A 16,606-nucleotide genomic window follows, 5' to 3' on the forward strand; every position below is an offset into this window, starting at 1 on the left:
TAGTGGTACAATTAACAAAACATCTTAAAATTGACAATGTTCTATTATGAAACAAATCTAAATGTTTATGAACTGTTTGTTTGAAATACCGTATTGTTGGATTTTGAGATTTACTGTAATATTCCAATACAATTTAAAAAACAAGGCCATATACATGGCTGCAGTCGCATGCTCAAGTTAGTGTTGACTGACTGACCGACCGACCGGACCAACCAACCGACATAGTGAGATGTAGAGTCGCGTGACTAATAACAAATTGTAAAAAAGTAACAATTTACAACGGCATAAACTGTTTTAAAACAAAGTTTGAACTAATTTGTCTAATTTTCTTTACAATTTATTATGTTACTGTTAGTAACAACTATTCCTTTAAAATTACCTTTTTTGCTTATTATTCCAACTCCTTATATTTACTTCCCCACCCCCCACCTCACCCTTTTTCACTTTTGACAACCCAATGGCTTGAACAGAGATGTTCCCTTTTCTTGCAAAAATCAGACCACTTTATTTCTCGTGGCTACATCAGACTGTAAGCTACTGTATTTTAAATTTTCAACCACTTTTATAATTTATTCATATTTTTCCAATACTTTTTTCATGATTTTATTTGATAAAGTTCTTACTAACTTTGAACTTTTTACGTTGTCTTTATTTTCACATTTCACATCAGTAGCTGATTATGTTACTATATTCCACTGCTACTGTATGCTATTTCCCAATATTGTTTACAAAACCTTTTCATGCTTTGTGATTTAAAGCAGTAATAATGTTTTTTTTTAAATCAAAGAATAAAAACAAATGTTCTTTATTTTTGATTGTTCATCAAGAAAATTGTTTCCGATTCTAAAATTTATATATTTTGAATAAAAACCCATTTTCTTTACTCTTCATTACCATTCTTAATTCTTCTTTACCAAAATGCCTGTTCGCATTGTCATTCCTTTTCGTTACCAAAACTTGTATCCTCTTGTTGTTACGTACGATAGGAACTAACCGTTTTTATATTTTGTCAAAATGTTTTTGTAAATCAAGGTCATGAACAATGAAAATGAATAATTGCTTATAGATTGTTGGATTATTAATTGAAAATATGTATTTTATTAACCGAATGCATTACTCAATCAAATCCAGGTAGAAAGGGAAATCTTTGACGTTGTTACTGGTTTATTATTGAATATTTTACTGTATATTGATATGTGGACAATGACTGTATATTGACAATGACTGACTATATATTGATAATGACTATGACAAACCGACGTGCCTCTTCTGACAGTTTCTGCATTCAACAAGGCAATACATTCAATAAGGCAATACATGTAGGCAAATGGAGAATAAGTCAATGATCGTTGGAACCACAAAGCAGTCAGGTGAATATTGAATATTTTTATTCAACTTCTTATCGTAAACACCATGCAAAATGCAAACGCATTTTTTAAAATATATAATGGAACAAAATCTAATGTTCTTCAATATTTAAAAGGAAAAATACTTGAACTTTGCTGGAAAATAATAATGGACATTTTAAAGATAGTCCGTACAGAGTTCTAAGCAAATTTATACATGTTTCAAAGATACAGTGCTGGAACAAAAATAGTACATTATATGTACAATATAACAGTAAAATACTGTAGCACAAAAGTATGGTAGGTTGAACCATACAAATGTACAATATCAATATGTACTGGATATTGCTGGAAACTATGAAGTTGGTCATTAGAATGATTGACCAAGAATATTTCATATCAAAGCAAATTTACACTTTTTTAAATATAACAGTAAAATACTGTAGCACAAACTTATGGTAGTTGAACCATACAACTGTACAATATGTACTGGATATTGCTGGGAACTATGAAGTTGGTCATTGGAATGATTGACCAAGAACATTTTATATTTTTGCTTGATGGACATTATTGCCAATGTAGTCCATGCTAAAAGCAACAAAATGTTGAATACTTAACAGTACAGCAGCCCACAAGGATGAAAAAAAAAAAAAAAGAGATAACTGATTTCCGCAAGGTACGTTAGTTTGGAATCTCTTAAACTTGCAGACTTACGTTTTCACTGAATAAAATGTATATTTCATTTTGTACTTGTTATGAAAAAAAGTGAAATAAAAAAAATATATATAAAAAAACATAAAAATTAAATTATTGAGAAATTCAACAAAATACAAACTACAGACAACAAATTTAATTTTACAACTCACTCAGAAAGTACACAACACAAATCATGCAATTGTATTTTTAAAGAAAACTATTTTAATGTAGATAAGACAATTTTTAAATTATTTTAGCATTTTAACTTTTAATCTAAACTAGCAGTAACCCGTGCTCCGCACGGTCTTTTACTGCCCTATGTGGTTATATACTTTGCATGGGCAAGTATAATAAAAGCGCACTCTGATAAAAGTACATGACAAATTATTAAAATAAAAACAAATTGTTTTAAGGATGAAATTCGGAACTACTGTATTTACGGCCATTGATTTCACTTTGAAATAAAAAAAATGAAAGCAATACTGGTTATGAAACTTTAGACTTTTACTTTTTTTGTGATTTACAAAAATCATTTGGTTGAAAGGATAGGTGTAATTAATTCAAACTTCAACGACACGATCATTTGATACGGTTGACTGGCTGCCAAGACTAAACACTGTTTTTTGGCGACCCGGTATTTGTAGATCCGGCCATGGCGGTACACAACAGAGGAGGTTGCGTAGTTTAAACAGTGACGTAATATGGTCGCTGAGACGTCAAATTACCATTATTTTTGCCTTTTTTAGTGTTTATCCCTAAAATTCACCGTTGAGTGGTTTCGGAGAAGATACGTAAAATTACGCGACAAATTTAGTTAATAAGCAATTTTAGATTGTGATATATGGTAGAATGATGAAAACAAAAACAAACGTAAACGTGAAATTATATGGCATAGTTTTTAAAACCTTAGAAACGATTTATACCAGCCGAACTTTAGTTGTTAAGATTATTAATACGAGACACATTCTCTAAATTCATTATAGTAGGGCCTACTGTATATACAACATTGACGTTGTCTAAACCTCCAAAAAGGATTTGCTGGCGATATGCAAAAAATAAAAAAAAAACACTGGAGAATTACGAAATGCCAAATTAACATTTGTCAATGATTGTATTACTACTTCTGCCGGAGATTCTGGTAAGATGTGGGAAGGCATTGGGCAGCTTCTCTTCAAAAAGGTGAAAAACCTCTCACCGAAGACCTTAGTTGTTATAATAACATTAACGGTTGCTGACTCTTTCAATGTCTGTTTTGTCAATAATTTGTCTATTTCATTATTTTTAATTTAATTGATTTGATTAAATCGGTAAGAGAACATTAACATCGAGCTAAACGAAAAACACTCTCCTGTTAGTCAGAATGAAGTTGAGGGGAGTTTCCCAGGGTTGATCCTAAAGAGGCCAGTGGTCCGGACGGAATCGGGGGAAAGATCTTGAGTCTTGCAGCCAAACACATTTCCAAACCAACTACAAACCTATTTCCATACTGTGTAACTGCTCCAAAATCCTTGAAAAAATTATTCACACTCAACTTTACAATCACTGAAAAACTAGTTTCAGATCCGGATTCTCCCACACTGCCATCCATCAACTTTCTCACTGCCTCAGTTTTCATTGATCTCTGCAAGGCTTTTGACCTAGCTTGTGGATCACCAGCTTCTTGTAAATAAACTCCCTTATCCATTACTCCATCGTCACAACTTATCAAATATACTTATCTACGATCTTCCTAACATTATCAAACATTGACATGTACGCTGACAACACACTCATTTACAACTCATCACAACACCCAAGACAAATAGAAATCCACTTGAACGTAGACCTCACTAATATAAAAAAAACATTGCTCTCAAAATAATCTCATCATCAACACTAAGAAGACAACATCAATGCTCATTGAACACACTCATCATCAACACTAAGAAGACAACATCAATGGTCTTTGAACACACTCATCATCAACACTAAGACGACATCATACTCATTAGAACACACTCATCATCAACACTAAGAAGACATCATACTCATTGAACACACTCATCATCAACACTAAGAAGACATCATACTCATTGAACACACTCATCATCAACACTAAGAAGACATCATACTCATTGAACACACTCATCATCAACACTAAGAAGACAACATCAAAGCTCATTGAACACTCTCATTATCAACACTAAGAAGACAACATCAATGCTCATTGGAAAACACTCATCATCAACACTAAGAAGACGACATCAATGCTCATAAAAATATTATAACACCAAGATCATTCAAACTCAGGAACATATACATCTTGGAATAATCATAGACCAAACATGTTATCTTCGTTTCAAACTCTGCCGAGCAGTTTCCACATAAATTTATCAACATACGCACGTCCATTCTCTTCAACACCATCATTCTCCCTCACATTTATTACTGCTGCTGTGTGTAGGGATCCGAATCTGAATTCAATATAAAAATCATCCAAGAAATGCAAAAATAATTCTACATATACTCATCCACTTACCCCACGCGAAACACTATACAACACTCTTAACCTACATACCATGAAAGATCATATTGACCTACAAATTGGCTGTTTGGCTTTCAGGGCTGCAACCGGTTCCGCGCCGGACTACAAAGTTACTCCATTGTTTCTTTTCCTCATCTTGAAACCTTCAGTCACCCCTAAATCTCTTGTGTAAATATTTCGAATCCCTCAGAGACAATGGCTAGCCATTGTCTCTGAGGGATTCGAAATATTTACACATTTATTTATTTTTATATGCATGCATGACAGCCTCGGCTGTTTTGTGTCACCTTCATTAAAAAAAGTTTACCCAAAAAAATAAACAATTAATAGATCTGGCATAAGACTGAAAAAAAATACCAACAAAGTTACTGGTTGTCCCGGCAATGGTATTCTTTACAATGCCGTCATGCGCATCACATGTTGAGCCTGTATATTCGTCTTTACAGGCTTTTTTAAAAAATTATTTATTTATTATCCTGTAACTAGCTAATTAAAGACTTTCCTCCCAGCCTGAAGTTTAAGACTTTCAACCCGTCTACAACACCTTTATACACCCATTCACTTGCTACTGACATCCTTGTTTTAGGCCCTACGTAACTGTGAAAAAATCCATCTGATCCCATTTTATGTGTGATTGTCATTTATACACACTCCACATTTATTTTGTCCCATGTTGTTAACAAAACAAAGTACAGTATGTACCAACTGAGACAAAAAGACGATGATGTTGACTGGAGGATCGACTACAGCTGGAAGGTCTATATCAACAGCTGGTATCAACTTTGATGACTTCAGGATCAACTTTGACAGCAGATCAACCATCATAGGTTCTTCAACCACCAACTGAGGCCTTTTACAATAATTGTTACAAATCTGGACGAAAATCTACAATTGATAGCTGGAGCTGAAATGTAAGGAGACCACATGACTACGGCACTGCACAGTATTACAGTATTGAGTAGGCTAGTATGGAACAAACCTTACTGGCAGCCACCTAGGATTTACAACCCAATAAAACCCAAGTTGGTTCTCATCCACTGGTGGTACCGCAACCGGAGGATCTACTGCTACGACCGAAAGATGTTCAACGGCCGGAGGATCCACTTCGATAACAGGTTCTACTTCAACGACAGGATCAACCACCACAGTTGATCATCAACCACCAACTGAGGCGGGTTACGGTCCCGTATGGGTGGTGTCTAAGGCCCTCGTGGCGATTGGGTGAATTCGGACGTGCTCTTACCCCCCTTACATTCCTATGTTGTCGTCGTCGTAGTCGTGGTCCGTCAGGTTGGTAGACACCATGCTGCAAGAAGCTATTTGCTTCCTCAATGAGTCTGAAAAATTAAAAATACTGTATCAGCAGTTGGGATCAACTTCAAAGACTTCAGAATCAACTTTGATGGCAGGTTCAACCACCATAGGAATCATAGGATCATCAACCACCAACTGAGGCAAGATAACAGGAATGGCATGTCCTCTACATTTCTAAGGCCATCTTGGCGATTGGGTGAATTCGGACGTGCTCTTACCCCCCTTACATTCCTATGTCGTCGAAGTCATGGTCCGTCAGATTGGTAGACACCATGTTGGAGAAAGCCATTAGCTTCTGTGATGAGTCTGAATAACTAAATATATCAGCAGCTGCGATCAACTTCGATGACTTGATCAACCACCAGGAATCATAGGACCATCAACTACTAACTGAGGCATGTTATGGTCCTGACGTGGCAGAGAGGCGATAAGGGGAATGGCACGTCCCCTACGTCCCTGGACTGCCGCGTACGGGTGGTGCCTATAAGGCCATTGTGGTGATTGGGTGAATTCGGACATGCTCTTACCCCCCTTACATTCCTATGTCGTCGTGGTCCGTCTGGCTGGTAAACATGCTGCAAGAAGCTATTTGCTTCTTTGATGAGTCTGAATAATTAAATATATCAGCAGCTGGGATCAACTTCGATGACTTCACGATCTACTTCGATGACAGGATCAACCACCATAGGAATCATAGGATCATCAACCACCAACTGAGGCGGCTTACGGTCCTGATGTGCCAGAGGGACAATAAGGGGAATGGCACGTCCCCCACGTCCCTGGACTGCCGCGTACAGGTGGTGTCTAGGCCATCGTGGCGATTGGGTGAATTCGGACGTGCTCTTGCCCCACTTACATTCCTCTGTCGCCGTAGTCGTCGTCCGGCTGGCTCATAAACTCCATGCAGTAGGAAGCTATTTGCTTCTTCGATGAGTCTGAAAAATTAAATATATCGGCAGCTGGAATCAACTTCGATGACTTCAAGATGAACTTCGATGACAGGATCAACCACCATAGGAATCATAGGATCATCAACCACTAACTGAGGCGGATTACGGTCCTGACGTGCCAGACAATAAGGGGAATGGGACGTCCCGTACGTCCCTGGACTGCCGCGTACAGGTGGTGTCTAGGCCATCGTGGCGATTGGGTGAATTCGGACGTGCTCTTACCCCACTTACATTCCTCTGTCGCCGTAGTCGTCGTCCGGCTGGCTCATAAACTCCATGCAGTAGGAAGCTATTTGCTTCTTCGATGAGTCTGAAAAATTAAATATATCGGCAGCTGGAATCAACTTCGATGACTTCAAGATGAACTTCGATGACAGGATCAACCACCATAGGAATCATAGGTTCATCAACCACCAACTGAGGCCTTTTACAATAATTGTTACAAATCTGAACGAAATTCTACAATTGACAGCTGGAGCTGAAATGTAAGGAGACCATGTGACTACTAACAGCACTCCACAGAGGCTAGTATGGAACAAACCTTACTGGCAGCCGCCTTCATCTAGTGGACCTCTTTACATGGACAGCTCCTCTACGACGGCCGGGTTGGGGTTGCTATGACTGGAAGATGTTCTTCAATGGCCGGAGGATTGACTTCTACAGCTGGAACATTTGGTTCCACAGCTGGAGATCAATTTCAATGACAGGTTCTACTTCGACGACCGGACAATGGGGAACGGACTGCCACGTACGGGTGGTGCCTAAGACCATCATGGCAATTGGGTGAATTCAGACGTGCTCTTACCCCCCTTACATTCCTATATCGTCCTTGTCGTGGTCCGTCTGGCTGGTAAACTGCAAGAAGCTATTTGCTAATTGGATGAGTCTGAATAATTAAATATATCAGCAGCTATGGGATCAACTTCGATGACTTCAGGATCAACCACCATAGGAATCATAGGATCATCAACCACTAACTGATGTGGGTTATGGTCCTGAGGGATGCAACGTCGCCTACGTCCCATAACATGGGGTGTCGTGTCTGAGGGATGATAAGGCCAGGCCATCGTGGCACCTGGCTGGTGAACAATGTTTACACAAAGTTGTTGGCTTCCACAATCAGTCTGAAACTGGGACGAAGATGAGATGATACTTTCATGGTATAAGAACTCAACTTGTGAAGGTGCAAGAGTCTGGATATAAAGAGCTTCAGCTAGGAACACAATAAGCATCTGCACAGTACTACCTCTGTTTTGATGGGTGTGCAAAAAGACTTGAGACAACCTAACCTCACAGTGTACAGTATAGTGCTACCTAATTGAACAAGTAGGTAAGTAGGTGAAAACCAGGCCAGAGGCCAACTTAATCACAAAACTGAGACAACCTCACCTCACAGTGTACAGTATGGTGCTACTTAATTGAACAAGTAGGTAAGTATGTGAAAACCAGGCCAGCGGCCAACTTAGTAAAAAAAACTGAGACAACCAATAGTTGTACACCATCCACATCTATACAATTCAAAACTTTTTTCTTTAATTATTTTTGACCATCTATTTTTTATTATTTAGGATACATCCATGGTGGTGGAGTGGCTGAACTGATGGCAAAGAAATCGCAAACTGTATTCATAATATCTGGTTCAAGACTCTTCTGTGACCACAGTTCTGGTGTTGCATCGTCTTGGATAAGGTTTTCTTGCTCATGTTGGTGATTTGAACATACCTACATGTCTGATAGTGGCTTATTGTGCTCCTAGCTCAAGCTTCAGAATCTGGCACTCTCTAACACACCGACATGATAAGTTCATGGTATGAGATCTACTTGACATATGTTGTGTCGTGAGAGAGTGCAAGAGTCCTGGTGAAAGCCATGCTTAAAGAGCTTAGTCTAGGAGTACAATAAGCATCTGCAAACAACTACTACTACTAATTAATTAGCAGGGTTTCTCTTTTATTTACTGTAGGATGCAGCAAATCTGGACGAGACTTTTGACGGGTATGCAAAAAGACTGAGACAACTTCTAACCTCACTGTTTTTTATGATCTACCCAGCTTACCACTACTTAAACAACAGAAGCATGTAGCAAGAATATGTTAGTAAATTCACAAATACTTTATGTATAAATATGACCAAAATATGTTATTTTTACTGCAGAAAAAATCATCATCTACAGTATGAACTCAAATGAAGAGATCAATACTTTGAACAAACTGAGATCTCCTTTATCACTAGTCATTGCTAAAATATTCCTGGAAGAGTTTGAACAACTTGCTTTCTACTCCGCCAACAAGCGACCAAAACGCTGGCTTCGATATGTAGATGACATGGGCAGTACAGATGATTTTTGCCATCATCACCGTTGTGGTTTTTGTCCGTGTCACATACTTGCTTGCAAACTGTATGCTTCTATAATTGTTCCTGTAGCTGGTGAACTAACGTATCCGTCAAAGTGTGAGCAACCGCTTTGGTAGGCATACAAGGGGATTACTGGTTTTCATATGAGGTTTCGGACAAGAGTGTTCTGCACTCTGGGGTTTTGTGGGACAGTTACCGGCTGAGAATAAGGTGATGAACTCTGTATCAGCTTGCGGAACCTCTACTAGTTTGATCAATAACTGTAGCTGTGTGGATTCCAATCATATGCTCGTTCATGATGAGGAATTCCAGCTTCATCTTGTCTGTTACATTCCTGCCATGACATTAGTCTCGGAATTTAGAGCTGACTGAGAGTTCATATTTTGTGATGAAACTGGAATCAAGAATTGAGACTCCACACGCTGTGGTGGTAATGAAGTAACAAGTGAATATGGAGTAAACGATGATGGAACTGTAATGTGTTGAGATGGAGTAAACGATATTGTGGATGTTACTCTAACTGGCACAAATGTCGACGGAAGCAACAAAGATGACGTTGCCCGAACAGGCATAGAGTTAATATTCTTAGTCATTGTAGGTACTGGTATTTGAGCAAAAACACACGTCGGTACAGGAATTGTCATAGCTTTAGGTGAGGTAATTATTGGCAATGATATAGTAGGAACTGTCATATATGAAGTAGATGCAATCGACGACGTAACAACCCCAGGTATTGGCGCATACTGCCCAAATGAAGATACCGTTGTTGGCCGTTTATACGTATTGTAATGTTGTGTTGCAAACGTAGCATCAACTGAATTACGTTCAACGTTCTTCTCGGGAATGTTATCAACATATTGTTGAATATCATCTGTAGATTGTGTAGGTAATTCGTCTAAGTACTCCATAAATGAGGTAACGGATTTAGAATCTAATTGTTTTACCTTACTTAGAACGGCGTCCACCTTGGCAAGTTCCTTTTCCTGCTGAAGTTTCATTAATTTTGTTTCATTATCAAGGTGCAAATGTTTCAACCGCATTTCTTCTTCCGCAAATTCCAGCTCCACTTTAACGGACACCTTTTGTTCTTCCAAGTTCAATAATTTCTCCTTTATGTCAAATCTTGAACTTCTAGCAGAAGAACGAGTTCGCATAGACCGCGTAGATTTGCTGGCTGCACTTGTTCCAAATGAACGAGATGAATTTCTAGATGAATCCTGATTTTCCTGTGCCAACTCCTTCCTGTATTGGTTTCCTTTTTCAGTTTGAGCGGGCACCTTCCTCAAATTGTATCCACCTAAACCAAACTTCGAATCGTCTTCCATTCCGCAACACAGAATAAACAATTGGGTTAACAAATTCGATTAGTTTCCGCAACGCAGATAACAATGGCGGCCTCCGCAACACAGAGACAACCTAGATCACCAAATTATTTTGTAACAATTAGCAATCAATTATTATACAGTCCTGATCAGTTTCTGCAACTCAAAAACTCAAAAAACAATGGCGGACTTCGCAATCAACTACAGTGGCTTCAATGACTTATAGGTACTTCCTATAACGGCACAATTTATTATTGTAATAAAGCGACACTTTATTAATAACTCGTACACGAAGGCTTAATTTTATGCAGGGTTTATTCTTTAAATAACATATGATACTACATACATATCCTGGAAACACTGATAATAAATTGTAAGGCCTCGCACATAACACCGCCTTCAACCACAACGTCCCTTTCAATGCCGTTTTACGTGATTGACATTATACTGTAGTGTACAAGCATAATTTGCATATAAGTGTACAAATACCACAACAATAGAGGGCGCACACTTTAACAGCATCATTTTCCATAACCGCCAAATGAAATGTTCGTCAACTCTTAAACATTTCTTTCAATAGTATAAATTACTAAAATTATAATAGAATAATATCTTTATCTCCTTAGCAATACTCTGTCCAAGGTCCTCCGACACGGCCTTCTAGTTTGTGGTCAATTTTCTTTTCAACTGCTTTCCACAGGAGTACTTCCAAAGCAATTTTCAGAACAAGGTCTCTTGCTCGGCCTGATGTGTGGCGAACTACTTTGTTGTATGCTCAGGCTGAAAGCAGTCCTTGGAGATGTCGGACCTCTCTCGCCCAGTCTTAGATCCGTATGGATGTGATATGAAGAAGATATTTTTATCAATATTGATATCATTAATGATTATTGATATTGTTCATGTCATATTAATGTAACCCTATAAGTGAACCTATATATTGTCCCCCTAAAAAAATATTTTTTTACATTTTTTTGTTGAATATGTTATTTTAATGTCACATAATAGTTATTCACTCTCACAAAAAATTGGGTCTTAAAAAAATTTATTTACCTGATTTTTAAAATCTTTATTTTTCATGATTTTGGGGGACAATACATCTTTAAGTAAAAAGTAAAATAGAGTGAACTGTACCCAACATCAAACACTATGGAAGTCTACCGTCTGTGCCAACCGCTATTGCTTTCTTGGGCCGCTACCTATGAGGCAGAATAAAGTAGCCGGATACCCATTTACCCCGCCTCAGCCATCCAGGTGCCCAGCGAGCTGTCACTAAGACAGAGACCCCCAGAGAGTAAGTTGTGACAAAGGGTATCCTATTAATTAAGTTTGGGTTTAAATATGGGTTTTGTATTCCAAAATGGAAGTACAAATTACAACCTTATCTGGTAGATGATTCCAGTCGATGGCAGTGCGTGGAAAGAATGAATACCTAAAGTAATCCACTGTTGAGTGAGGAATATGGTATGATTGACTGTTCTCTCTCCGACTGGGTCTACATGTGTTTTTCATGACCAGTTTCATATCGGCTGCTACATTGCAGTAGTGTATCTTATGGAACATTAGCAGTCGAGCTATCCTCCTCCTCTCTTCGTTTTGGTTACACTTGACGTGCGCTTATAGTTGTTGCAGGCAAATCTAGCTGCTCTTCTCTGTACAATTATTTTTGCAATTAAACATGTTTCTACACGAAGATCAAGATATTTTCTCAATATTTTATCAGTAGTGCTACTTATAATACCAACTTACCGACTGAAATATTTAAATGGAATAATATTCCAAAACTTAGTTGACCGTTGAGGGAGTACTCTGCTTTATTTTGGGAGCATGATAGCAGACGACACACATGGTCATCATATCTGTGATTTTGACAAAATATTAACTAAATAAATAACATTAATATAAGTCTAATTTCTATAATTTATCTGCTGAACTTGCTTAGAAACTGTTAATCTATCACCATGTCAGTCAAGCAACGTGTAATGTAAGGCTCTATATTATATTTTTGTCAATAAAATGCCTAGGCCTATTTGTCTTGTTGAATGTTGTAGGCTAGGCTAGCCTATCTAAACGGGCAGCAAGCAAGTAGTCTCAGGGCACGATAGTGTCAGTAGTGTTTATTGCTGTAGGCCTAGGGTCCTTTTAGCAAAATAATAATGAATAATATAGATACCTAGGCTATTCTATATTGTAATATTTTAAGTTATTGGAAAAATTATATGAAAATATGGTGTTTTTTTTTTCAGAAAACCAAAAAATCAACGAACAAAAAGAGCTCTAGAACAACGAGCACCCAAGTTGATAGAGAATACAAAAACTGCCATGTTTGTTCGTGGTGGTCGAACCAGTGAACAGGTTACTCAAGTTCTCAAAGAGTTATGCATGTTGAAGAAACCGCATGCTGTTATGTTTAAAAGGTTACTATGATTTTAAACGTTTTAAATTTATTTTCTCCCCAAAAACAAAATTGAATAATTTTATCAAACTTTTACAAATGTATTTTAAACATTTTATGTGGTTATTTTATGAATATTTTATTTAGAATAATGTTTTGTTTCAGAAAAAATATTATGAGACCATTTGATGATCAGACTTCACTGGTAAGTGAATATTAAATTTGATATGATATTTGTGCATGATTATTTTGAAATTTTAAGAGTTTATTTTCTTTCATTGTTTTTTATTTTGTAGGAATTCTTTTCTAACATGAATGATGCTTCACTATTCTTGTTTGGTTCTCATTCGAAGAAGAGGCCCAACAATCTAGTTTTTGGTATATATAATTATTTCATCGTATCATAACGTTTATCATAGATCGTCTATTTTACATGCCATAATTAGATGTAATACAGATGAGGTTTTGTTTGTTGAAGCACCCTTAATTGTTTGTGGATATTTTGCAAATTCTAAACCGCCTGGTGATATACTGAAAATGTATTAATTAATTTGAAACGATAAGATGAGGAAATCTGTGAGAATGACAAAAAACCGCCCTATTATTTAATATATATTAGTATTTAATTATATATAATGTATATATTGGTTTAAATTAAAATAATTTTTAATTGCAGGTCGGACATTTAATAATCACATATTGGATATGATTGAGTTTGAAATCCAAAGTTTTCACTCACTAAAGATGTTTAAGGTTTGTTTGTAAATAATGATACATGTAGATTTATATTTGCACTCAACTCCTTGACGCCAAGATTTTTTTAATCCATTTTTTAGTCAAAGTGGATAACTATTAATTTTAAGCAAAAAATAGTCAAATTGGCTGCCAGCCAGTGGGTTTTTGGTTGAATTTAACCATTTATAAGTGAAAACAATTTTTTTCTACGGAAATGATTAACTTGATTAAACTACAAAATAATAATACAATTTCAATGGTTTTCTTGTTTAGAATTTAAAGGTAACTGAAGGTGCCAAGCCATGTTTAGTGTTTGCGGGTGAATTGTTTGAGAATGACACAGAGCACAAGCGACTCAAGAGTTTATTTATAGGTACCCTCTCATCTTTATCTCATAGTCATATTAGTTAATAGACAGATTTGGCAATGGGGGTCATGTACAGCGTTAGCACGAACACGTTTCCATAAAAATTGTTTTTCTGCCCGCTTTTCAAACAAAAGGATGTCTGAAAATTCCATACAAATATTATTTTTTTGCCAATCTGACACCCAAGTACTGTAATATGAGTAGTACTCGAGATGCATCACCGAAGCGGTCTATTAATAAAATGATTGTACTGCAAATGTTAAAATTCATTTGATACAAAAGCAAAGTTCTACTTTATGCTATTAAACTACATTTAAAATTAATATTGCACATATTTTTTTAGATTTTTTCCGTGGGGAAACGATTTCAAATATACGATTGGCAGGCCTTGAACATGTGATCAGCTTCACTGCTATTGCTAACACGATTTCAATGCGTGGTTACAGGTAATATTAAATAGATTGTAAATAGATTTCTCTTTTAACCATTGTGAATCAATAATTGCAACATCAAATCTTATCAGGGGGAATAAAAAATGAAACTACTGCTTTTTCTCCCAAAACACGACTTTATGAAAACCAGAAACTCTCCCAAAACCAGACTCTTCTTGAGGCCCAAAAGGTCCCAAATTTGTTTTTACCATTAAAAATATTCTGCCAGCTCAAAGGTGTCTGGTATTGGGAGAGTTGACTGTATTTCAATAGCTCACTTTTGATGTTTCTTTCCCTTTAGGACAGTTTTGAAAAAATCTGGCTGCAAGACACCAAGAGTAGAATTAGAGGAGATCGGGCCATCTCTAGACTTGATATTTAGAAGGACCAAGCTTGCATCCGATGACCTATTCAAAAGAGCTTCAAGACAACCAAAGGCATTAAAGGTGCGTCAACATTATATATGGACATGATGATGTCTTATCACTACCATATTTGTGTATATCACTACCATAATTAAGGGATACCTTGTGGACCCAAAAAAAAGTGTCCCCTTAATAGGTGTTCGCTGTGTTAGAATGTGTGCTTGCGTAAGAACAAGGTGTGTAACGATATGTATATCATATAATAGATTAGGATAAAATGTAATGGATATAATGGTTATAATTTTATTTTGATTTTTTAGGCAAAGAAAAAGAAAAACATTAACGTTGATGTATTCGGCACGACTCATGGCAGGATACACATGCAGAAACAAGACATGGGAAATCTACAGACAAGGAAGATGAAAGGACTTAAGAGAGGAGCAGTTGAAGGTAGTGCAGATGACAATAAAAAGGCAAAAATGGATGATGGTGATGAATGAAAAAGGAATGGGAAGAAATAAAATGAAAAAAAAATATTCAGAAATTTATGAGAATTCTTGAGTCAGATGTGTATAAAGTACATTAAAGATGTATTGTCCCCTTGAAAAAATGTTTACAATTTTTTTTGTTGAATATGCCATTTTAATGTTGTATAATCATTCACTGGGTTGAATTGCGCACAGGTATGAACGATTCCGACAATAACAGTCATCGGCCTTCGCAACTTTAACCAGTCACCAAACAACGCTCATTTGGCATTACTCTTGTGGATGGTAGTAAATGTTCTTTATTGATAATTTTGTAACAACCAGTGCTAGGTATCACCAGTACAGGTCCTTGTAACCATGATACTAGATCACATGGTGGCTATTGACTGTATACAGTTATCCACGGACACTGCATGTTGATGCTCAAAACAATATCACTCCTGCATCCCACTGAACCACCATGATTATTTTATTGATAATTTTGTAACAACCAGTGCTAGGTATCACCAGTACTGGTCCTTGTAACCGTGATACTAGATCACATATGGTGGCTATTGACTGTATACAGTTATCCACGGACACTGCATGTTGATGCTCAAAACAATATCACTCCTGCATCCCACTGAACCACCAAAGCGCCATGAGCTCCACATGGGTGGAGACACCCATTTTCATTTATTATGATTATGATGGTTACCCAGGGAAGTTAAATCTTCTTCAAAAGTACATGAATATAAATATGCACACAATCATTGGTGCAAATATATGTGGGGAACCAGAGGACATGGCTCCCTATTCTCGCAGGAACTGCACCAACACAGCACTCAATGTTGCAAAGGATTTATACAAAATGACATGTTTGTATTGTCAAGATGAAGTGTGTTGCTGCTTTAGTTTTGTTATAAAATCATGTACATTAAGAAAGAAATTAAAAGTGGTGGAATTATAACTGGAATATTATTGGTTTGCATAATTAACATAAATTAAATGCAGGGTGATGGGGGTGGGGAGGAGTTATTAAAGAGATTTAGATTCTTACAACATACTAATCTCTCCCTGAAAAAGGACCAACTGATGGAACAGAAAATACTCGACAATAAAGACTAACAGAGAAAAAGAAAGAAAACCCAGAAGATTGCAGTTAATATAAAGTAAGTAATATTCTATTCTTTTGGTTGAACAGTATCCGCAGTACGGTGTATTGACATTGGTGCAACGGCTATGAGCGCTCACTGGCTAAACCCAAGGGCTCTGGAGCTTATGGGGGCCTCTGAGCAGTGCCCAGAGGAAATTACAGGCATTAAAATATGTCGAAAAATGC

At 36.9% G+C, this 16,606-nt stretch overlaps 1 protein-coding gene and 1 long non-coding RNA gene across 2 annotated transcripts; both read left to right on the forward strand.

Annotated features, from left to right (window-relative positions):
- Window positions 1–1,274: 1,274 nt before the first annotated feature.
- Window positions 1,275–8,906, forward strand: LOC144848446 (uncharacterized). The gene is made up of 3 exons (XR_013613852.1): window positions 1,275–1,370; window positions 8,399–8,519; window positions 8,794–8,906. It is a non-coding gene; the product is annotated as an uncharacterized LOC144848446 (long non-coding RNA).
- A 3,422-nt stretch (window positions 8,907–12,328) lies between these two features.
- On the forward strand, window positions 12,329–16,195 carry LOC144847400 (ribosome production factor 2 homolog). The gene is made up of 9 exons (XM_078703736.1): window positions 12,329–12,488; window positions 12,751–12,921; window positions 13,065–13,104; window positions 13,196–13,277; window positions 13,576–13,652; window positions 13,908–14,007; window positions 14,345–14,447; window positions 14,734–14,878; window positions 15,118–16,195. The coding sequence occupies exons 1-9, from the start codon at window positions 12,466–12,468 to the stop codon at window positions 15,295–15,297; spliced, it is 921 nt and encodes a 306-aa protein (XP_078559862.1). The 5' UTR covers window positions 12,329–12,465; the 3' UTR covers window positions 15,298–16,195.
- Window positions 16,196–16,606: the final 411 nt, after the last annotated feature.

The sequence above is a fragment of the Antedon bifida genome, chromosome 7 (genome assembly GCF_963402885.1).
Source record: "Antedon bifida chromosome 7, ecAntBifi1.1, whole genome shotgun sequence".
NCBI lineage: Eukaryota > Metazoa > Echinodermata > Crinoidea > Comatulida > Antedonidae > Antedon > Antedon bifida.